Raw genomic sequence first — 23,700 nt, 5'->3', positions numbered from 1 at the left:
TGTCCCGGAGCTGCCCTCCAACGCAGCCGTGCAAATGGTGCCATGCAAAGTGCTCTGATTTGAGCCAAAACGCCTCGCTAATAATTTTATTTTTCTTCTTCATCTTGCTCTTCGTCTTGCTAAGAGCTGCCGAGCGTGGGGCCGAGCCCCGGGGGAGGTTTGGGCAGCCTGGGAAGGTCGCCGGCAGCACTCTCTTGGAAGCCGGAGCTGGGACGCCGTGGGCCAGCGGCTCTGCCCTTGCCTCGGGTCCTCTGGGCCTGTTCCCCCCGCCTCCCCGCGCACCACTCCCAGGCTGGGTTTTACGCGCTGCAGGGAGGATGCGATTTCCCGTATCTCCGGTGTCCTGGGCATGTTCCTTCTCTGGAAGGGACGAGCGTCGTCCTGGGTCATAAAAGCACTTAATGCAACGCATTAGTGGTTTTTATTTGAGCCTGGACTCGGGCCCAGGGTGAGCTCAGAGGCCTCACGTTGACAAACCTCTCCCAAGGCGCTCTAAGGAAATGGAGAGCGGGCACGAACGTCTCAACAGTGAGCGGCGCCCAGGCCCTGGGAGAACCATCCTTGCTTTTCCTTCTGAAACGGCCCCCACCCACCTCATCCCTCAGCGTTTGCCCCTATTTCTGGAAGAAAGACCCCCCCCAAGGGATTTTAATACTGCCAGCACTGCGTCACAACCAGGCCGGACTCTTTCACTTCTGCCCATCTTGTGATTTTTATCATTTTATTTCTCTTTCTCCACCTGGTCTTTGCCCCCATCTTTGATGTGTCTCCAGGCAGTGGGTGGTGGTGGTGGGGTGGCTGTGCTGGGCTGGATGCAGCAGCTTGTGTCCATCCCCTCCCCAACCCTGGGGAGATACTGCCCTAGATCCAGCCTAAATAATCCCTCCTTCCTTACATCCCAGCTCCTTGGCACCCATGACCATTCCTCGGCCCCCCTAACTCCCCCACTGAGGGGGTGCAGGTGGAGTGGGGAGCCTCAGGTGGGCCCTGTGTCGCTGCAGGGCTTTCAGCTGACTCTGGTGCCCTGGTGAGGCTGCACCTTGATTCCTGGGTTCAGTTTTGGGCCCCCCACTCCAAAAAGGCCATTGAGTGACTCGAGCGTGTCCAGAGAAGGGCAACGGAGCTGGTGCAGGGTCTGGAGCACAGGTGTGATGGGGAGCGGCTGAGGGAACTGGGGGGGTTTAGTCTGGAGAAGAGGAGGCTGAGGGGAGACCTCATGGCCCTCTACAACTCCCTGAAAGGAGGGTGCAGAGAGGGGGGATGAGTCTCTTGAGCCAAGGAACAAGCGCCAGCACAAGAGGGAATGGCCTCAAGCTGCGCCAGGGCAGGGTCAGACTGGCTCTTAGGAAGGATTTCTTTGCAGAAGGGGTTGTTGGGCGTTGGAATGGGCTGCCCAGGGCAGGGGGGGAGTCCCCATCCCTGGAGGGGTTGAAGAGTCGGGTTGACCCAGCGCTGAGGGATCTGGTGGAGTTGGGAACGGTCAGTGTGAGGTTCATGGTTGGACTGGAGGAGCTTCAAGGTCTTTTCCAACCTTGATGATTCTGGGATTCTGCTCCCTCCCGTGAACTGAGTTCTGTCCATTCTCTGCCACCACAGGGACGGCGCAGGGATGTGCTGGTGACCCACACCGGGGTGACGAGAGCCAGGGGGGCTGTGGCGGCGCAGAGATGCTCTAGGAAGCTCTGCCCTTCTCTCATAAAAGTCCTTTATTTAGAACAGCAAACATGACACTTCTCTTCAGTAGAGCGGCTGTATGCAGCTATCATCGCGGTACAGGGGGACGACGTCGTACAATCACTGGGAGTCTAATAAGCACCATGAACATCCTAAAGAAGGGAGGATAACGGCTGAGAGAGGAGCCCCGAGTGAGCCGGCCACGGGGGCTCGTCAGGAATTCACCAAAGAGCTGCTCGGCGTTGTCCCGCAACACGGCTCTCCTGCAGCTGAGAGAAACTCCTCGGTGTAAGTCAACAAGATAGCACCCATCCAATAAATTAGGTAAACTTAATACTAGAGCAACAAGGGAATGAAAGGGACCGTCCTAGAGGGCACGTGGGAAGGGAACGGTCTATTTACACTTTCTGCCGGAGCGGAACCCCCGCAGCATCCCACCCCACCCTGCATCGAGGAGCTGCAGCTCCCCGGCCGGGCTGGGCACGCCGGCACCCCCCCGGCAGCCACCCTGCTGCCTCCCCCAGCTCCACCAGCCGCGCCGGGAGACGGCGAGGGAACGACGAGCGAAGCGTGGGGACGTTGAGCGTGCAGGCGGCCTCGGCACAGGAACGGGGGGCTGGTACTGAGCACGGCGCCCACAATCTCCCCCTGCTCCTCTCCTGCCTTGGAATTACCAGAAAGTCAAAGGGGGGGGAGGCTGACGGGAACTGCTGCCGGCAGCAGGTGCAGGCAGGGCAGCGGGTGCATATTCCTGAGTGCGTGGCAGGGCTGTGGCCAGCTCTCCTTCCTCCCCATCCCCATCCTCCTCATCCCCATCTTCCTCATCCCCATCGCCATCCCCATCCCCGGGCTCCCCGTCAAGAGCCTCACTGCAGAATGAATTCTCCGGTGAACGGAAGGACACTATCAGTTAGTATTTAAGGCTAGGCTTTATACGGCAACTATAAAAAAATAAACACTAATCTCCAAAGAGGCGGGCGAGGGCTCTCTGGCGTATGGCTGTGGCGTGTGCCGGGCTGCGGGGAGCCAGGGGAGAGCACTGCATGGGTGCTCGGCACTGGACCAAGGGTCTTCTGGCATCCAGAGCACCCAAGGACAGGGTGGTGTCCCCCCTGTGCCCCACAGAAATGCCTCGGGGCAGGGGGGGACAAGGGGCTGGGTGTTTTGGTAAGGGCGTGGAGACTGACTGGTAATCCAGGACCCACCTCTACACGTGACTGAGGGCGCTCTGCAAGAAAGGCCACGGGGGAAAAAAATATCTTGCAAAGTAACGGGGCTGGCGTGGGCGAAAGCCTTCCCGTGGTGGGGGTCCCTCCGGCCACCCCCCTGGCGTGGGAGGGGAAAGCACTCTGCCAAACGAGACTAAACTGCCCCCCCCCCGCCCAAACCGCAACTCAAATCAATAAAACCAAACCTAAAAGCGGACACAGAGGAACATCTCAGGCTACCTAGGTACTTCATCAGCCAAAAAGAGCTAAACAGCGAAGCGCACACACACAGGACAGCGCGGGAGGGTGAAGATCAGAGATGGCCAAAAGCCAGGTTCTTCCTTCCCGCTTTGCCTCCCCGTCTCCGGCCGGCGGCCGAGCAGGACCTGGCAGCTCAGCGACCGGCCTTGTCCTGCAGGAGGGAACGGGCTGGCTCCTCTCTGGTCCCGAGAAGAGGCAGCCGGCTCCGGGACCATCCTCAGGGCATGGCCGAGCGTGAAGCGTAGAATTCGGGGACGGGCAGGCCGGTGTGCAGCGTCACCTGCAATGAGAGACACAGTACAGCAGCCTGGCACATCGACCCCAGGGAGGGCAGGGGCAGCACCCAGGGGAGAGGCAGGATGTGACCGGAGACATTGCGGGGAGCTTTCTTTGCAGAAGGGGTTGTTGGGCGTTGGAATGGGCTGCCCAGGGCAGGGGGGGAGTCCCCATCCCTGGAGGGGTTGAAGAGTCGGGTTGACCCAGCGCTGAGGGATCTGGTGGAGTTGAGAACGGTCAGTGTGAGGTTCGTGGTTGGACTGGAGGAGCTTCAGGGGCTTTTCCAACTGAGATGATTCTGTGAGCCCACTGCTTCTGCCCCACTGCGCATCCTCCCTGCTGCAGCAGGGGCCTGGGGGGTGGGAAAGGCCATCACCAGAATGGTGGTGGCTCCATCTTGCTGCTTCACGACTCCTTTGCGCTGCAGGATCCCCTGTGCAGCTCCGGTGTGAAGCAAGACCACTGGTACCAGCGGTACCAAACCCCAAATATTGCCAGACTAATCCAAGAGCCAGCTGCTGGAGAGGTGGGACACGGCAGCAGTTGGGTCCTTCTGCAAATGGGGTGGACAAAAAGGGTGTGGAGGGGCCTGAAGGACAGCGAAGAAAAGGAGACCTCCGAGAAGCCCCTGAGCTGAGCACGGGCTGTACGGCAGAGGGGATGTGGCCGATTGCTGGTGGCAGGAAGGACCTTTGCAGTGGGGAAGCTGAGCAGCAGCAGGGTGCTGGGGCAGGGCCATGCTACGGCGTGGGGGGGATGCTCAAATGCAACCTTTATTGGTCCCTTCCAACCCAAACCATTCTAGGATTTTCTGAAAACGGGAGCTCGGCTGGCACCTATATATCATACAGTCTTCCAAACTCAAGTGTCGTCTCATCCCTAACTACTTTGCCATTTTTGTTATTATAAATGGTTGCTATATGGCTTCTTTAAAAAAAATGCATCATTTTAATTCATTTAAATCATGTTTTTTAACCAGATACTATGTTCTGGGTTCAGCCTGCATCAGAGCCTGCCAAGAGATGAAATACAAGAGATTATTCTGTTTGCATCTTCTGCCTGAATCTGAGGAGAAAAAAAATAGCTTAACTTTAGGCGTATGCTTAAGTGTTTTGCTAGACTGAAATTTGGTCAAGACTCTTCCCGCTTTCTTCCTTTCAATCCATCTGTGTTACCCAGAGAACCTTTCTAATCTCTGTGAATTACAAGAGAAAATTGCATTCTGTATGGAAACCTTAGCACTGACAGTGGAAATGGCTCTACGACATCCTATGTGTTGCAACTTTTTTTCACCTCAAAGCTGCTTTTTATTGACTTTTGTTCATGTATCAGCTCTGTTTGTTCATGTATCAGCTACCTTTGGACATCCTGCCACAAGTTCTCAAGTGCCTGTAGGAGGAGTTGGACTCTTCAGAGCTGAATCAAGCATGTAGAAATGTCACGGTATCAGATCAGGGATCCCCATCACCCGGGGATGGGGAGTGATGCGGCGGAGACTGCAACACAGCGACAAAGGGAAAGAAATACTGGAGACCTGATGCTCACTGCGCCTCAGAAAACCCCCAGTCTGTAGAAAGGGATACGGGCAGGCTCCGCTTGTACGGACTGACCAGGCCAGGGGCCACGTCCTGCAAATACCCCCACGTGTGCTGAGGAGCTGCGCGTGGGTAATTCAGCTCCCTCCACCAATGCTTTAATGTGGGAGGAAAGCACAATTCCTTCTTTTATTGGAACAGCAGCATTTTCCCCTTCATATACAGATTTATAGAAAACTTTGTCTAAAATACAATTATTTCCCTCCTAACCAGTGTCATTTCTAATTGCTCATACACCTTTGAAGGATAATGGATGGCTTGGGTTTATTAGCAGCTTTTTCTCAGCATTCCATGGGCCTTCTCCGTCGTCAGGGGATTTAAGCTCTGCCTTGCCCAGAGACCTGTCAGAAAGCAGAGGGGCTCTAGAAGCGCGCTCGTCTTTTAGGGCCACGTAGAAGACTGTGGTAGGAATTAAACCCATCACAGAGCAGGATGTTTTTACCACAGGAAATTAATACAGCAACCTCTAAAACCACTGCAGAGAAGATGTGCTGCTTTAATGTTTCCTAATTAAACACCGGGACGCTCCAGCAGGGATGCTCCCAGGGTTTGGGGTGGTACCATCACTGTCACTGCCTTGGTACCAGGGCACAGCACAGCCTGGATCCCAACGGGCATGGCAGAGCACGGCCTAAGGCACGGATCCTTAATTTACAGAGGCTGCTCGGTGTTTCTGCCCTCACCCAGAGGTGATGCCTTTGACATCCACTGTGGAAGACCGTGATGCTGGACACCCTGAGGTCATCCCCTACGTGTGACGTGGCCTAGGATGTGCCCAGGCACTTGTGCAGTGCTGGAGGTGCAAGCGGTGGTAGAGTGGATGTGCCAAAGCCAGACTTAGTGAACGCGGGGGGGACTTGTTGGGGGAGAGGATAGCAGGGATGAGATTAGTGAGAGGAAAAATGGAAGATGAAAATACCGGATAGGCCCAGGGAACCACTGCTTGGTGATGATCAGGAGAGCTGAGAGCTTGGAAGAGAGGGAGAGAAGAGGGGTTTGAAACTCCCCAGAGGAAAACAGGCTTTAAAAGGTGCCCTTCTCCCTGGTAATGCTCCTGCCTGGGTCCTGGGAGAGCTGTAAGAGCTGGTGAGGCTCTTGTGGGGTAGTATCACAAAAGGGAGTTGTCAAACCCCATCAACCAAGGAGGGCGGGAGAACCCTGATCCTTCAGCAGCCCTGATGGAGAAACCTGACGCTGGGAGCCGGAGGCAGCGGCTGCGTCTGCAGGAAGGCCTGTCCTCATTTTAGAGACTCACTGGTGCTTTAGGGTGTACGTTTGGCTCTTTCCAAGCCACCTCTGTTGCACAAGAGCCCTCCCTACTGCACAAAGTCCCCATGCTGCTGAGCATCAGCCATGCTGAGTGGTGACAGCCACGTAAGGAGTCTGCTTGAGCACAAGGTACATTGCTGTGGTGCTCCACAGAGAGGGACCTGGGGGTGGTGATTGCCAGCTGGCTGAACAGGAGCCAGCAGTGTGCCCAGGTGGCCAAGAAGGCCAATGGCATCCTGGCTTGTATCAGCAATAGCGTGGCCAGCAGGGACAGGGAAGGGATCTTACCCCTGGACTCGGCACTGGTGAGGCCGCACCTCGATTCCTGGGTTCAGTTTTGGGCCCCTCACCCCAAAAAGGCCTTTGAATGACTCGAGCGTGTCCAGAGAAGGGCAACGGAGCTGGTGCAGGGTCTGGAGCACAGGTCTGATGGGGAGCGGCTGAGGGAACTGGGGGGGTTTAGTCTGGAGGAGGCTGAGGGGAGACCTCATGGCCCTCTACAACTCCCTGAAAGGAGGGTGCAGAGAGGGGGGGATGAGTCTCTTGAGCCAAGGAACAAGCGCCAGGACAAGAGGGAATGGCCTCAAGCTGCGCCAGGGCAGGGTCAGACTGGCTCTTAGGAAGTATTTCTTTGCAGAAGGGGTTGTTGGGCGTTGGAATGGGCTGCCCAGGGCAGGGGGGGAGTCCCCATCCCTGGAGGGGTTGAAGAGTCGGGTTGACCCAGCGCTGAGGGATCTGGTGGAGTTGGGAATGGTCAGTGTGAAGTTAATGGTTGGACTGGAGGATCTTCAAGGTCTTTTCCAACTGAGATGATTCTGTGATTCCAGGGAGCACGGCCAATGCACATACCTGCACGTTCCTGTTGAGGCTGACGGCGGGGAAGAAGAGGCCCTCCAGGTTCTCAAAGGCAACAGGCCCTTGCTGGTCCTCGTTGATGGAGAACGTCAAGGTCCTCCTGGTCAAATCCAGCAGCACTCCCACCGTGGCACCTTTTGTTATCCCACCCTCGGTTCTGTGGGGAGAGAAGATCAGAGCATCTCTGTGGCTTAATGCCCTTTTTCTTCCTGGCTCAGCGTTCAGCCCATGGACCTCAAGGGCTGACGATGCTGAACTCACGGCTCACCCAGGAGCCAGGCCATGACTTGCGCCCATCCCAGCCATCCTCCCAAGTCCCTGGGCACGTCCTCCTCGAGCCTCCCGTGGAGCTGCTCCCTGCTTGCCATCATGTCCCTGCCGACCCATCAGGGAACGGCCTTTGAGGCTGCAGAAAGGTGACGCCGAGCTCTCCCCAAGCTTCAAAGCCCCCACTGTGCCGTGGGGAAAGCGAGTGGCACAGGGATAAAGGCAAAGGCTGTTTTCTTGTTGCGTGAGTCACGAGGCTTTGGGTGGTTAACGGGAAGGGGGTGGTGCTGTGTATGCTTGGGGGAAGAGTCAGCACAGAAAGAGGAGCAGCTGAGGGAACTGGGGGGGTTTAGTGTGGAGAAGAGGAGGCTGAGGGGAGACCTCATGGCCCTCTGCAACTCCCTGAAAGGAGGGTGCAGAGAGGGGGGATGAGTCTCTTGAGCCAAGGAACAAGCGACAGCACAAGAGGGAATGGCCTCAAGCTGCGCCAGGGCAGGGTCAGACTGGCTCTTAGGAAGTATTTCTTTGCAGAAGGGGTTGTTGGGCGTTGGAATGGGCTGCCCAGGGCAGGGGGGAAGTCCCCATCCCTGGAGGGGTTGAAGAGTCGGGTTGACCCAGCGCTGAGGGATCTGGTGGAGTTGGGAACGGTCAGTGTGAGGTTCATGGTTGGACTGGAGGATCTTCAAGGTCTTTTTCAACCGAGATGGTTCTGTGATTCTGTGATTCTGAGTTGCAGCAGGCAGGGAAGGAATATGGGAGCAAGGCAGAACCAGGGAGGCAGGGACTGTCCCTTGCTCGGGGCAAGGGCTTATCCTCTAAAAGAGGCAAGTAGGAGCAATGTCAGCCTTGTGTGGGCACCTGAGGTGCCACTGGAAAAGTCACGGGCTGAGACTGGGCTGTGGTCTCTGGGAGGAAGACCCCGTTCCAGACCGCCTACCTGTTGGTGTGCGAATTGTTGTGCATGAACCAGCTCCGGTTATTGTCCACGTACATGGCCCAGGCCTTGTCGTCCTTGCCCAGCATGGCATCCTTCAGGACATCAATGCGTGCCACGCCAAAGGCCGGGTCAGGGTGGTTATCGTAACGATCGATCGACAGCTCCCAGTAATGGAGCCCTTTGGAAAAGCCCGTTTTCCCCAGCACAACCCTGTCATCATAGCTGTTGCAGGTGACAGTCAGGTTGTCATTAGAAAAGATGATGTCAGCATGGGCAGAGGCAGGATCGAAAGAAAACCAAGCAACTGCAACACACAAACGACATCGGGTTAGTCCGGCAGGGGGACGGCGACCGAGCCACGCGGAGCGGACACGGAACAGCGCATGCTGCATGCAGGGCCGACACGTAGCGCGGAGGCACGGCGGGGGCTCGGGCTGCTGCCCGCCGATGTGGCAGCTGGAAGCAGGCAAGGAGCTGCCCGGCGGAGGGGGCACCTTCTGGCATGGAGGGATGCTTTGAGCTCGTGCGGCTGCAGCCTGCCAGCATGGCTGAGGTTTTAGGGCCGGGATCCAGATGAGTTTGGCTCTTGTGACTCCCCGGTGCCTGTCTGTCTCCGTCCCCTCCCGCCGTCTGTCTCTCTGAGTTCATGAGCCCGCAGGATCCTCATGATCTCCTAAAATTTGGCCCTAGGAGGAGACGTGCGATGCCGGCCAGGTCTCCGGGCTCTAGCTAACATAACGTACTCTTACGACGAAGGGTTACTCATGCAAGCAACAGTTTGCAGGGTCAGGCCCAGCGTGGGAAGGGGACTGAGGATTAGCAGAGGAATTCTGTGTGTGTATTTGAGGGCTGGCAGTTCTGGGAACCAAAAGCACATACAAAGGTCTACATTGACAGAGATGCTACGTCACACCAAGAAACCTCCCTGAGGAGCAACCGGCCACACATAAGACAAGAGCTAGCTCATGGGAAGGCTGGAAAACACCCGAAAACCTCCATGACTTGGTACAGTTGCTGGTTTAAATGCACGGGACTCGGTCACTGCAAATCTGACAGATACAGTGTCATGTCCTCGACAAGACATAGGCACGGGGTTTCACAAGCCACCAGCCCGGTTCCCCAGGTGGTTTTCTCCAGCGGTCACTGAAACGTGAACTGACACATCCACAAAACACTCTCTCACGCCTGCAGGAGTAAATACGGCTTGAAAAATAAAACACTCGGGTGAGATTTATTCATCGATTTATTGGATCGTTTCACAAGACAGCTCACATGCACGCGGGCGCCCCACTTTTGCAACTGGATGGAGGTGATTCCGTACCTGCCACCATTTTTTTAATGTCAACTGTGGTCATTCCCAAGGAAAAGCATGCAGGAGAGAAAACAGCACGTCAGGTTGGGTAAAGAAAGGAACGAGAAACAATTTCTGCTTGCCTGCTTCTCCAGCGAGCGCACGGACCTCTCAGCGTTTTGCATAAAGGTGGGGAGAGACGGAGGGAGGACGGGCTCGGGCTGCGAGCGGCCATGGGCTGGCTGGCATGGTGTGAGAGCTGCCCGAGGAGGAAATCCCACTGGGCTGGGCATGGGGCTCCTTCTCCCCAGGGGGGATGAACGGCCCTGACCCTGCAGGCAGTCTGAAGGGGACAGGCAAGTAGCTACCACCAGTGCTCGCTCCAATCACCTCCTCGGCATTTGGCCCGTGTTTAACGAACTGGAATATGTATTGCTTTGAGCAGGAGGATCTTAATTACAGGTCCACTTCCAGAGCGCCAACTTCAGGCTTCTCTTTAAAACCATATGGGGGAAAAACTCAAAATGCCTTTACATTACACGGCAACGTAAGTCAAGTCCATATTTGCCTACTGCCACGACATCCGAGAGCGCCCTGCAAGGAGGGTATGCGCAAGAAATGCTGCTCGGTTGCCAAAGAAAAGGTAAAGATTAAAAAAAAAAAAAAAAAAAAAAAGGATGAGCATCATGGAGTAGGTGCCAGTTAATTACAATAAATATACTTGCCTAATTGAGAGTAAGGCGTTCCTTGTGTCTCAAAATTGCATCCTATAAAGAGATACTACATTTCACACATCACAGCTAAGAACCAACAACCACCTGAAAAACACTCACGAGCATGTAACCATTAACTAAGCATCCAGCCAGCCACAGGAGGCCTGATTCATTAAAAGCCAGAGAGCATGGAGAGGGGTCGCAAATACGACCTGTGAGTTTTATGCGTGAACCGTTGGCCGTTTTGGTGAGTCTCACCTCTGGGAAGCATGGGGTATCTGCTCTTGCAGGGGCAGATCCCATCACAGCCTTCGAGAGCATCAAGTCTGATCGCTAACTGCTCGGGATGCCAAATCGTTGGAGTTTCCTCCAGAAAAGAGGCAGGAAATTTTAGCTTTGGTGGAATATATTGGCCGCTTGGTAAATATTCTCTAGACTGACACTTAGCTGAATTAAAAACCACTCCTTGGAGGACAGGGACTGATGACAGAAGAGCAGCCACTGGTGTGTCCAGTGAAAAGGGACCACCGAGCTCTCCCAGGCCGTGTGTGTGGCCTGGGAAGGAGCGGAGTGGGAGGGGGGGCCCCTGGGGGCAGACGCCTGGCCTCAGACCCCCGCTAGCACCCAAAGGGCTTCGGGCTGTAGCTCTGGCTACAGCTGCATGGGGAGGATGCGTTGGGGTGTCCTTCATTCTCCTGTGACTGGGCTGTGCCTGACCGCTGGCTGTAAACACCTCCTGGGAGCCGCAGCGCAGCCAGGGACTGATCTGGGAGCTTGTCCTGATCCAGGAGCTTGTCCTCGCCAGGAGGAGAGGGCAACGTGAAGCCCCATGTTGGCACTGCACGGGAAGGCATTCAGGAAGGATTTTAACCAACCCCTAGACTAGCTCTGCGACTGTTTTTTTTTGTTTGTTTGTTTGTTTGTTTTTTTCATTCAGGTTGGAAAAGCCCCTTGGGATCATCAAGTCCAACCATCAGCCCTACTCTACAAAGTTCTCCCCTACACCACATCCCCCAGCATCTCATCTAAACGACCCTTAAACACATCCAGGGATGGTGACTCCACCCCCTCCCTGGGCAGCCTATTCCACTGTCTGACCACTCTTTCTGTGAAAATTTTTTTCCTAATGCCCAGTCTGAACCTCCCCTGTTGCAGTTTAAAGCCATTCCCTCTTGTTCTGTTGCTAATTCCCTGTGAGGAGAGACCAGCACCAACCTCTCTACAATGTCTACAACCTCTCTACAAGGTCTCCCCTCAGCCTTCTCCTCCTCAAACTAAACAGTTTTCACCTCTCCTCCGGCAAGGAAGCAGGCTTTTCGCCCTGCTGACATGCGTGTCGGTGGCAAAACCTCTGGCCGCTGTGGCGCTGCGTGGCGAGCGCCAAGCAGCACCTCCTGAGGCTGTTTTAATGAATCGCGCCCCGTGCCCCTGTTCAACGAGCGGTTTTCGAGGTCTCTGCGCATCGCCGCGATACGAGTTCACCCCAGGGGGATCTTCGGGACATCGAGGACCCCGTTTTGCCTCGCCCCACCACCCCAGATGGCGACTGCAGAGGTCTGTACCGCACACACAAGTATTGCTCACGGCCATCGCAGGGGATCTCGGTACACTGGACACAAAGTAAGAAACGTCCGTGACAAAACAAGAGTTCAAGCCATTAGCGCACAGAAGTACCATGAGAAAAAAAAAAACAACATAAAAAGCACAAAGAAAAGAAAGTTGCAGGGTCCCCGGTTATTCTGGCAAGGGTCATGCTGCGGCATTCCTCATTCCAGGTTATGGGATGGAAATTAAACAATCGGGGGCCCCCATTCTTCCTGGGCTTACACCAGAGGAAGCCGTGAATGACTCCATTGGAGCCCATGGAGTGGTGTAAATCCAGTCTGGCGGAAGAATCAGGGCCCAGGATCTTTAGCAACAGAAGATGTGCAAAGACTGGTTAGAAAACAGCTCCGAGAGATGCACTGTGCCTGCGGCTCCTTCTCTGGCTGCCTGACACCATCGCTCATCCTGCCTGCACTGCCTACGGCCTGCCACAGCCCGCGAGGACCGGGAGCAAGGAGGCAAGCAAAGCGCTTGTGGGTGCTGCCAGGTGAGCAAGGTGTCACGGGAGTGGTTTCCTCTGCTCTGCAGAAAACAAGACTTGGATACGATCACGTCTGGTTTTGCAAAAGCCGAGCCCAGTGCTCAAAGCTGAGCGGACGAGAGGCCACATCTTCAGGGTCTTAAGAAGCCAGACTGCAAGGGGTCTGTGAGCTGGCCTTAGCTAGACCTTGCTTGCATCTAGACTTGCTTCTTTCTTAAGAGGGGTCTAGATTTAACGGAACAAACTAATTTCACCAAACAAATCTCACAGCAGAGGCTGCGTTTTCTGGCTGTATAGGGAAAGCAAGCCATCGAGATGTCCCCACAGGTTTCTCCCAGGGAGGGTCTGTCCTTCTGACTGTCTCTAGACACAAGATCAACACAAACTAGAGATGAGGGATCTGCTCTGCCGGCCGGCTGGGCAAAATGCTTCAGCCATGCCTGCCCTGCTGAGAGCAGCACCCACGTTAAGGAGTTACTGTGCTGCTCCGTCACCCCACGCCTACAACTGCCCATGCTGGTACGTACAGATGAAAACACCACGATAACTACGCCACCGAAACTTCCTCCGAGGCAGGAGCAGGCCACTGACAAACAGAAGGAGTTCCCCCTGCCATCCGCATGTCATGGGAAAAACAAACACAACGGAACAAAACAAACAAATACTTTGGAGATGCCCAGAAGCACAGACCAAGAGGAAATGCCAGAGGCACTCGGCTCACCAGCTGAATTCAGGGACTGCAAAGAAGAATGCAAGCTCAGCTGGTGGGCCGAAGATCTTAGCTCAAAGTAGGATCTCCCCGGAAAGCTGGGTTGTAGATTAAGGGTGGAGGAGAAAGGACTCATTCTACGAAGCTGCGATCTTTCCAAAGGCACTGGAAAAGGGAGGGTCTGTTCTTCTGACTGCGTGTCTAAACGTAAGATCAATGCAAACTAGAGATCAGAAATCGGGTCTGCTGGACGGTGTCACTCCATCGCCCGAGACCAGACCTCAGAGCAGAGCACAGACGCTTCGGCACGCACGGACCCTGCTTTGCCGCAGCGAGCGTGCGTACGGTGCGCGGAGCAGAAATGTCTGGTGCTGTGCAACCCAGCGAGACCCTTCAGGAAAGCCTTGCCTCCGACAGTATTGGCAATAAACACATTTTCATCTTCCAAAATGTTCCCATGTCATCATGACAAATTCAATACGCTTTTCTTTACAGTGAGTCCTGCACCTCTTCACAGTAACGCACCTAAAAAAATTCACAAGTTACCATGCACACTTCCCATTGTTCTTTAATAAATCTCATACCTTTTTGTGCACAATAATTAGTGGCGTGAAAACTAGTCGGTTGGTAATGCTGAAAGGCATTTTGCAGGGCTGTACTAAGCTATATTACCCTAAGTACCACCAAGCACCCACCTTACTCAAAGGTTGTTCGGGATGTTGTGTTCTTGGTATCCCTTTGTACCTGTCAAAACACATCTGAGCCTTACAGTAAGAATTTAACTCATGTGATTCACAGCAAAATGTCAGAGTAGAGGGAACCTCTCGGGTCATCGGTTTCCGTTCCCCGCTACCACAGTCACCTCCTGCAATTTCTTCCCTAGCCTTGTCAAGGGATATGTTAATGTGAAAATGTAGAATCCACCATCCTCCACATATTCAAATCAGATACACTCCTGAACACCGTATCCCCAGCCTTCCTGTCTCAGCTGTGAAAACGGATTGAGCTGGAAATCACATTAAAATGAATAAAAGGAAACATTTCTTTGCGCATTTCTTTGTAACTTCTGCAGCTGTGGAAGCAAAGAATGTCAGTGGGTTCAGACACGAGTTAGATAAATTACTGCACAACAGGTCAATAAATGGAGCTCAAGGTTACGGAGGGATGTGCCCTCTAACATCTCCCAAGAGTGAAAGGAACTACCACCAAGAGTGGGCTCCTGGCTCTCCCTAACTAGTGTCTTACGTTCCTATAGCTCCTTGCAGACTATTTTCCCTTGTGTTGTTTACCCCTTTCCAAAAACTGACGGTTAAAAAGCCCTGGTTGCTGCTGAGGGTCACTCCACGGCTGGTAACGAACTTAAAAGTTGGGCCCCAGATGAGGAACTGGGCTTGAAAGAAGAGAAAAGCTTCTGGTGCTTGACTAGGCTGGGGAAGGGCTCTCAGGCTGTGGTGCCCAAGCCCCTTTGCCACATCTCCAGGGTGGCAGAGGTGGCTGGGAGTGGCTGCTCATGGTGTTGGCAGAGTCGGCCAAGTTTGGGAACCCAGGAGAGGGGACAGGAGGTCACAGGGCTCTAGGCTCTGCTCCTAGGCTTGTGTCTCACCAAAGGTACAAGAAGCCAAAAGCAGGCTTGCCTTGAAACCCTGCAGCCATGCCTAAAGCTGGAGATTCAGAGCAGCTTAGAGAAGGTGGAGCGGAGACTTGGCTCCTCCTCCGCGCTGGCTCTCTGTGCACAGCTGGAGAGCATGGCTGAAGGCACGAAGCAGCCCGGTGGAAGGGCCAAGGTGTGGGCAACGAGACCTGGGGAAGGGTGAGAACGGAGCAGCAGGTTTTGGCAGGAGGGAGGTCAAACCTCCCTGCACCAGCCAGGAGCACAGATTTGGGCCTGGGCAGCAGGCAGGGACAGTCCCCTCCAGCACTGCCGAGCTCCTCTTCTCCATCTCCACCTGGGGCGAGTTGGTCCTTCATCCCATCATCCAGCTTGAGGGACAGCCCATGGAAAGAAACAACACTGGAGGGACTCAGAAGCCATCTCAGAAATCCTTGTAGAGAAAAGCAGCCCAGCAGCCGGCCCTCCTGCAGACTCTAATTCCACGGCAACTGAGACATCTCCTCCTCTGCTCCTTGCCACCACGCGTTGGGTGCCTGTTCCTAAGAGTGGCCACTTGCATCCTGCCGTGACCAGCAGACCGGAGCCAGAGGCTTCTGCGAGGCCTCTTCAGAGGCTGCTCTTGCCACATCCATGAATGCACCAAGGAACCACAGGGTAAAAATGGGAAAGCGCTGGGAGGAAAACAGACTGTGTCCCAAAGTCAGCAGGAGAGTGACCAGAGGCTGGAAAATCTGCTGGATGAGGAAAGACCAAGAGAGCTGGGGCTGCCCAGCCCCGAGAAGAGGAGGCTGGGGGGAGACCTGAGGTCTCCCGGAGGCGAGGGCAGCCCAGCAGTGCTGTCACCAGCCAAGCTTTGTAAGATGTCTGTACCTAAGGACAGGGTCACCTTGCAAACTTTCCTCCAGACTGATTTCCAAACCTACAGCTGAACTTCACACAGGTGCTGAAGAAACAGAGAGGCTAAGCCAGGCCCCACACTGCAGTGCCTTGGGACCTGCTGTGACGGTCCTGGCAGGCATTGGCTAAGATGTGACAGGGCAAGAGATACTTCTAGGGCTGCTGTGAAACAGCCTGACATCAAGTAGGGATGGGACACAGTTCAAGGTAAGGACCACGGCAGCCCTTGCTGCCATTTGGCTGTGCTGATGATGAGGATCTTCATCCCTGGGAAGCCGTGGAGGGCCCAGCATGTGCAAAGGGCTTCAGACCTTCTCCCAGCCAGGAGCCACCTTGCCTTGCTGGTGGCACTAAGCACCAGCTTTGAAGATTGAACTGCCATTTCCTCAGCTGGAAAATGTAGTTTCCTTTGGGATGAGCAGGAGAAGATGTGCATGGGCTTGCGTGGGTGCCAACTTCCCGTGGGACATTCCCGTCGGTGCTGCCTGGCTCACCTTGGGCAGGACCACAGAGCCATGCCTGAAGACACAATTTTACCCTCCTCTCATCCTTGTTCTCTTCAGATGCTGAGACCCTGGGAGACCTTTCACACCCCGCTAGTCTCTACAGACCGTTTCACTGCTTACCGAAGGCAGAAGAAAGACTTCAGTTAACTTCCACGGGCTGTGGATAAGGATCTTGTGTGCTAGGACTAGAAGCCAGCTTTTAAATAACACCCTCTAAGCAGAATTTCTCATAACCACTTCCAGCGGGACAGCTGTGTTTAGAGAGATATTCTCTTCATATCAAGCCTGTCTCTTTTTTTGTCCCCTCTTCCCACACGAACACTTTGCAGCAAGCTGCAGAGCAGGCTGAAGGGGAAAGCTAAGCCTACTTTAGACAAAATAGCACTTAAAGGCCTGATGCTGCTTTAAAGGCCAGAAATAAAAGCTTAACAGGAGAGCTGTGATGTGCAAGGTGGCTCTATTCAACAAGTCACTCGGGTATCTGGAAGCTGCACAGAGATGTAATTTATTTCACTTTCAGTCCAAAAAGCTCAGATGGCCTCTAAAAGCAGAAAATGCTCCAGGCCCATTTGACTTTTTCTCCTTCTTTCTTTCGTGCTGGAGTAACAAATGTAAAAGCCCATTTGGTGAAAAGGCTGAATGCAGCAAACTTTCAGACGATGCTCAGAAGAGTGAAAAGTCTGTTTGCTAGCACAGACCAAGGCACCAGCCCCAAGTGCAGCCTGGCCTGCTGGGACTATGAACAGCTATTTTTTCCCAGGTTTCTTCATATTTTGGAGCTGCACAATTGGTGAGCTTGGCTTGACAGTGAAAACAACTATGAGAGGGAAGGAGAGCTGGAAAGGTCATAGGGTCCCCCCTGCAAACTCCTGGCTGGGATGACTTAAAGCCCAACTGGTTTTGGTTAGGAAACTGTGTCTCAGATGCGTCTTATGAGACACAAATGTGATGAGAAGCCAAAGCTCTGCTGTCTCCTGCAAAGGCTGGTGAAGCCTGGTAGTGAAGTGGGTGAGAACTTTGAGGCTTTGGGAGCAGTCCTGGCCACCCCCATGCGGGGCTGGATCCGGCTTGTCCCATCCCTGGATCTCCAGAGGAAAGCTGCAGCTTCCTTGACACAGCTCTCAGACAGATGTGCTGAGGCCTTTGTGGCCTGTAATTTGAGTTTTCTGCTTCTCGTATGAGAAGGGTTTGTCACAGATTTGCTCTCCACTCCACTTGTCACACACGAGTCCTGCTCCTCACCAACCTGTAGTCCCCACACATTCAAAGCTTGCACGTGTCCTTTCCGAATGGGAACAGTTATCTCCTGCAGACGAGTGCAGGCAAGCAAGTGAAAATGCCCTGCATAGCCTTGCTCCGCTTCCATCTGTAAATCAGTTTTCAGCAGAAAACCCTTTTTTCTCCTTGTTCAAAGCCACCAGAGATACTTTGTGGCAAGAAGGCTCTCACCTTCCTTCCATGCCACCAGCAGCCCCAGGAGCTGCGTTTGTTCCCTCCTGACCCCAGACCATGTCTGCTGGCAGCAGCTGGGGCTGCAGGAACACGCTGCTGTGAAACAAATCTTCACACGGCTTGGGAAAAGGGAGATTTTAGTCTGGGAGTAAGAAAAAGGGATTCCACCAAGTGTGGAAAACTCCCAAGGAAGGGTTTCTTGCCTGGCAGCAAGGCTATGGGGCAGTGGATGTGCTGGTGGGGGCTGGCTCCTTCCTCAACGGCTGCATCGCCCGCTGCTTCTGACTCCTGCCTCGTTTCTCGACTCTCCACCTGCATGTCAGAAGCAAGCCAATTTTCCGCGATGGATTAAGTGCCTGGTGTGACAAATGTACTTAAAAGTCAGATGGGGAGAACTCCTCCGCAACCTGCAGGAGGGTGTTTGATATTCTGAGTGCCTGCCGGTGCCGGGACGATGCAGCCGCTGCCAGCGTGACTGACTGTACACCCGGGGGTCTGCCAGGACGCCTGTGCGGCTCCACGGTCCCTCTGCTCTCTGTCGTGCACTGCCAGGGGCTGGAGATGTCGTGCGGTTACAGCATTGTGCAGCCACTTTAGTGTCTCAGGAGCAACGCCGACAGTGTTGTTTTATTTTAATTGGGATTAATGAAAGCATATGAGCTTCCCTTTGTATAATACAAACCCTGTTGCAACCAAATTTTCAATACCTCTCTGCGGGATGCCTGTCACTGTACCTCCCCAAAGAACATCTGCAAGAGGGAAAGGGGTGAGTGAGAAATTCTGGTACTGTTCGAGGCTCCTGACATATCCTTTCCCCTCCTGCTTTCCTGCAGTGAACTGCTGAGGTACTGGAGGACCAGCGGAGCGGTTCCCTGTATCGCAGTGCTAAGCTTGGGTGTGCTGGATGGGCCCCACGCGCGCGTGTGAGCAGCGTCCGAGCGCGTGGGGCTGGAGCTGGTGCAATGCCTTACCCTCAGATGTCTGGAGGACCAGGGTCTTGCTGTACGGGCTGACTCCGGTTTTGTTGAAGGCTTTGACGCGTGCGCTGTACGTGCTGTTGAAGTGAAGCCCGTCCACCGTGCACATGGTCTCCTTGCCCACATACACCTCCTGCAAAGCAAGCGCAATTAGTGCTCACACACCGCGGAGTCCCAGCGGTGGGAGAACGGCTCCTGGTGATCGTGATGCCCAGGGTTCAGCCGTGCTCTGCTACCTGGAGCAGGCTCAGGAGCTCTGCATATAAAGCACAGCAAAACGACCCGATGATTTGTTCCCTGACAATACTTTGGGCTGCATCAGAAGTGTGACCAGTAGGGTGAGGGAGGGGATTCTCCCCCTCTGCTCTGCTCTCGTGAGACCCTCCCCTGCAGTGCTGAGTCCAGCTCTGGGGGCACCAACATCAGAAGGACACGGACCTGCTCGAGCGGGGCCAGAGGAGGACATGAAGGTGCTTGGGGGGCTGGAGCACCCCCCTGTGAGGACAGGCTGAGAGAGTTGGGGGGTTCAGCTGGAGAAGAGAAGGCTCTGGGGAGACCTTAAAGCGGCCTCCCAGGACTGAAAGGGGCTACAGGAAAGGGGGCAGGGACTCTTGATCAGGGGATGTACGGATAGGATGAGGGGTAACAGCTTTAAACTGACAGAGGGCAGATTTAGATTAGATGTAAGGAAGAAATTCTTCCCTGTGAGGGTGGTGAGGCCCTGGCACAGGTTGCCCAGAGAAGCTGTGGCTGCCCCCTCCCTGGAAGGGTTCAAGGCCAGGTTGGACGGGGCTTTGGGCAACCTGGGCTGGTGGAAGGTGTCCCTGCCCGTGGCAGGGGGTTGGAACTGGATGATCTTTAAGGTCCCTTCCAACTGAAACCATTCCATGATTCGATGATTCTGTGAATACTGTGCCATAAAACCAGTTTCTGTAGGGGATGGAGATGCTATTCATACTGGAGCAAGTCACAAGGCATCAATCCCAGCCAAACTCCCACTGAATCCTGGAAGAGCTCTGCCAGAGAATGTCTACAGACTGAGCCCAGGACACAGAAACACCCCTGCAGAAAACAATTTTGAATGCTCTTGGGCGTCAGGAGACCTGTTTCCTCATCTCTCATGGAAATGAATTTGTGGAAGTCCTGCCCTTCCTCGTCTAGTATGCTAATCAGCTAATAAGATGAACTTAAAAGGGCAACAGAAACTTTGCTGTGTGTGCACCCACCATCGAAGTTGGATCCGTGTGCACTCACCACCCAGGATTACTGGACCTGAGACAACGCTGGATCCAGGGGTGGTGATCTGGATTTTTTCGACTCTCTTTCTCTCCATTCTTTTCCTTTCCTTTCTTTTCTTTCTTATAGATTTATAAGAGACCACATTGCTTATTATCCTTTTCCAAGTTTAAATTGTTCTCCACCGCAAGTAAAACATTTTAACAGGTTGTTTGGTGTCGTTTCACCTTAATTTAACCCGAGGGGATCACAGAACCGTTGCAATTCTCTGGGCTTCCAGCCCGGGCTGTGACACCCACATGCTCCCCTGCATGGCAGAGCAGAGATGATGGCTTCCACCCCTCCTGCCACCCTGATTGCGGACAGGAGTGGCCCAAGACACAGCAGACCTGGGAACAGTGACAGGTCAGTGCTTGGGATCCAGGAGCACAGTGTAGGTGTCCTAACGAACTGGGTGAGACTGGGGATGGGACAGTAAGGTGGCTCTGATCTACCTGGGCTCCAGCACCCACAGAGCTCTCCTGCAGCTGGCACCCCATGAGAGAGAGCACAGCTCCCACTTCACCACCCCAGGCTCACTGCAAGGAGCCCCTCTGGGGCTTGATGCCCAAAGGCAGAGTCCTCTTGCCTCAGGACACCCTCCCAAACTCTCCTGCCTGTCTGTAAGGGAGGTAGCTAAGAGGCTGGGCTACACACTGACCTGCTCTGGGCAGGGACTGTCACCTATAGGACAGTTGGCACTCCCAGCTCCCTGGACAAATTGCTGCCTGACAAGGTCAGCTCACTGCTTTTGGGCAGGAGAATGGTTCAGTGATTTGAGAAGCCAGAGATGTTCCCCTTTGTGGCACTGGCTGTGTCTGGAGCAGCCCTCTATAATCCCAGCGGCATTCCTGGGCACATTGAAGCCTCCTGAGAGAAGACTCTGCTCTGGGGAACTGCCCTCGCCCTGCTGGGGTGGCTGTGCTGAGCCTTGGTCTCCCCAAACCCAGCCTCCTGCTCCCTTCTCTCTCCAAATCCCACCCATGTCACCTCTCTTCTGCCTTGACTCTGCTCTGGCTCCTGTCTGCCTGAGTTTCCTGTGGATGAATTCAGAAAACACGATGGGCTGGTCCCTGCGCCTGCCCTCGGTGGATGTGAAGACGCTAGGATAATTATCAGCGTGTCGGATCAGAGAAAAATCCTATTTTAATTGTGTAATTACAGCAATTTAAAAGCCCTCAGGCCTTAAACACCTCTTCTTGCCGGCAGCTGGCAAACCATGAGTCTTTCATGGCAATTAGCATACCTTGTATGAAATATTTAGCAGCCTAAAAAGATGGAGCTTCAAATGTGTTCTTTGCATTTCCAAGTCATATCGGGCACTGGAAAGGTATTTCCATCCACTCAAATAACCTTGCCCACCAAAAAAGCCCGCAGCCTGTCTGCACCATCAGCTTCCCTGGACACCCCAGCAGCGAGTCTTGTGTTTCCAGGGAAGGAGAGGACTTGCAAAAAGCCTGGGGAACTCTTTGGCCGCTTCATGGCAGGGCAATACCGGAGCCAGGAGTAACACCTCGCCGCTGGGACAGGCTTTGTGCTCCAAGTACCTACCCTGAACTGGCCGCCGTTGCCATCATCGAGCTCCAGGATGTAGCCTTCCACCTGCACGGTCGACAAGGGGGGCTGTTTCCAGGACAAGGTGGCGCTGTTGTTGTGGGTGCAACACTCCTCTAGCTGCAGGATTGGAGGGGCCGGCACTGGGGAGGAAACTAAACACAAATTAGTGTAACCCTGGCTGCTAGCACCACAGAGGGGGAGCAGGGCAATAGCTGCGGCACGCACGTCTCGGAGCATGGAAGATGCATTTATTGCCTCAGAAGCCAGCGTGGTACAAGGGATGTAACTGCAATTTTGTGGGTGTGAAGTGGGGAGGAAGCAGAAAGGACGGTCCTCCAAACAAGCTCCACCAAATTCCTCCACCCCGCAGCCTGGTGAAGCTGAGATTTCCCCAGAGCTCTTCTGCTCTCCTCCTGTTTTTTTACGCATTTTGGTGAAATATAGCAGTGCAACAATACACCTGGTATAGAACTGCCTGGAGTTCTCCCAGCAGCTGATCCCAAACCTGAGACACTCTCCCACATGTTCTGCAGAGCAGCCGTGGGCCTGGCCTTATCCACACCCCAGCAGTAAGCCCCACTCTGCTTTTCCACCAAATAAATTCACTGCAACAAAACAAGTGATGCCGGAGCAGCAGAGACGAGCCTCAGGACCTGCAGAACAGGGAGCGCCTGATCTTTTTGCCATGGTAGAGTCTGTCCTAAAAGGGGAGACAACTGCACGAACTTGGTGAAGAGCTGAGTGTGTCTCTCAACGATGCTGCTTCAGTGCCAGGGAGTGATTGTCCATGACCTGCCGGAAAAGGCTCAGGGTCCCTCCACTCTGTCCCAAGCACAGCACCCACTCTGGGGGTTCCCGTGGGGCCCCCAGAGCTGCCCCTTCAGCCAGCAAACACCCCTTGCTGCTGAGCACCTCCCAGGGAGGCACGAGGAGCACAAGCACATGTCAGAGAAGCCTCCAAACTGGCACCAGGCAGTCCCTGCCTGCAGCCTCCGCATGCCTCTGGAGCTGAAACTGGGAGGCTGTGCACCCTATAGCCTCCCAGTAGCTACGCAGGGGACATAAAAGACTTTTTTCTGCTCAGGCTGCTGTATTTGGGCATCTGCGAGTGTGTAACGCAGCCTGCTCCTGCTCTGAAAAGCACACAGGGGTGACAGCACGACAAGGGAAGAGGATGTCCACTGGTACACCCCATCCCCCGGTCAGGGACAGCCCTCCCAAACCTCCTCTCAACAGAGCTGCTCGTCCTCCATCCTCATCCTCACTGCCCAAAGGCTGATGAGAGCCAGCGAAAAAAAGACATGGAGAATCCAGCCAAGATGTGGAGGAGCCATGGATGCCTGGGAGAGAAAAGACAGACTCACTGGCAAAGGTTCACCATTCACCACTGCCCTCTGCGACTCCTCCACCTCCTGGGGTCGGATCCTCAGCAGGAACCCCCAGGCTGAGTGTCTGGGGAAACGGAGTGGAGAAAGCCCTCGTGTTACAGCAGAAGGGATGCTGCTCATGCCCAGTGTGTGCTGGCAAGGGATGCGGGATGCCCTGTACTATGGCTCACCCCTGCTCGTTATTGAGACCTCTGGTGCTGCCCTGCCTCCCTCGGTGCTGCAACATGTGTTTGGGATCCAAACCCAACCTTCTGCAAAGTCTATAAAACTTATTTCCACAGAGAGGGTGAGAAGAGAGGATGGCCTCTGTCAGGTCTGCCCTGACTCCACAGAGGAGGGCGGGCAGCTAAACTAGCATCAGAGTTGCTCTTATTAATGAAAATAACCCTCTGGGCTAAACTGGAAGAAGGGAGGGCAGGAACACGCTAACATCTCCACAACTGGTGTGTAATCAAAACCATAATCCAGCCCTCACTGGGTTTGGTTCGCCTCATTATCAAAAAATGTTACTGACATTCCAAATTAATGGCCTGGCTAACGATGAGCAGCCATGTCCAACACACCCTTCTCACTGCAGCAAATACCAGCGGGGCCATTATTTGAAGATGCTCGTTATCGTTACAGAGGAAGCGCGTGGTCAACAGCCTTCCTGTGTCTGACCGCTGAGAAATGCTGGTGTGTGCAAATGGCTCCCGAGTCAGGAAATCCAACAGTGACGGCAACAAAGAGCAGTGTGGGGCAATGAAGAGCTGTGCCAGACCCGCAGCTGGTGGCCTTTCCTCCAGGCAGCTCATTTGCACCAGCTGAAGGTACAGGGCTATGTTCAACGTCCTCCTGAGCTTCCCTGTGCCTCAGCCCATTTGTATCTTCTGTCAGCTTCCCAGGGCTTGCCAAA

General features: G+C 54.3%; 1 protein-coding gene across 7 annotated transcripts in view; it reads right to left on the bottom strand.

Annotated features, from left to right (window-relative positions):
- Positions 1 to 1,688: 1,688 nt before the first annotated feature.
- The window catches only part of TRIM9 (tripartite motif containing 9), a 77,208-nt gene continuing 55,196 nt past the window's right edge, over positions 1,689 to 23,700 (bottom strand). Inside the window, exons 6-13 of one of the 7 annotated variants that reach the window (XM_074821147.1) lie at positions 21,412 to 21,569; positions 18,580 to 18,718; positions 13,154 to 13,342; positions 10,359 to 10,400; positions 9,664 to 9,687; positions 8,343 to 8,646; positions 7,133 to 7,295; positions 1,689 to 3,423 (exon numbers count right to left, since the gene is read on the bottom strand). In XM_074821147.1, the coding sequence (XP_074677248.1) occupies positions 3,361 to 3,423; positions 7,133 to 7,295; positions 8,343 to 8,646; positions 9,664 to 9,687; positions 10,359 to 10,400; positions 13,154 to 13,342; positions 18,580 to 18,718; positions 21,412 to 21,569 (1,082 nt within the window). In that variant the 3' untranslated portion in view covers positions 1,689 to 3,360. Of the gene's footprint in view, positions 3,424 to 7,132; positions 7,296 to 8,342; positions 8,647 to 9,663; positions 9,688 to 10,358; positions 10,401 to 13,086; positions 13,667 to 18,579; positions 18,719 to 21,411; positions 21,570 to 23,700 lie in introns of those variants that run through there. The other 6 variants (XM_074821148.1, XM_074821149.1, XM_074821150.1 and 3 more) reach the window with 6 other exon arrangements.

The sequence above is a fragment of the Strix aluco genome, chromosome 4 (genome assembly GCF_031877795.1).
Source record: "Strix aluco isolate bStrAlu1 chromosome 4, bStrAlu1.hap1, whole genome shotgun sequence".
Taxonomy (NCBI): Eukaryota; Metazoa; Chordata; class Aves; order Strigiformes; family Strigidae; genus Strix; species Strix aluco.
The sequence above is the reverse complement of the archived record's forward strand: the minus strand, read 5'-3'. Positions and strand labels throughout refer to the sequence as shown.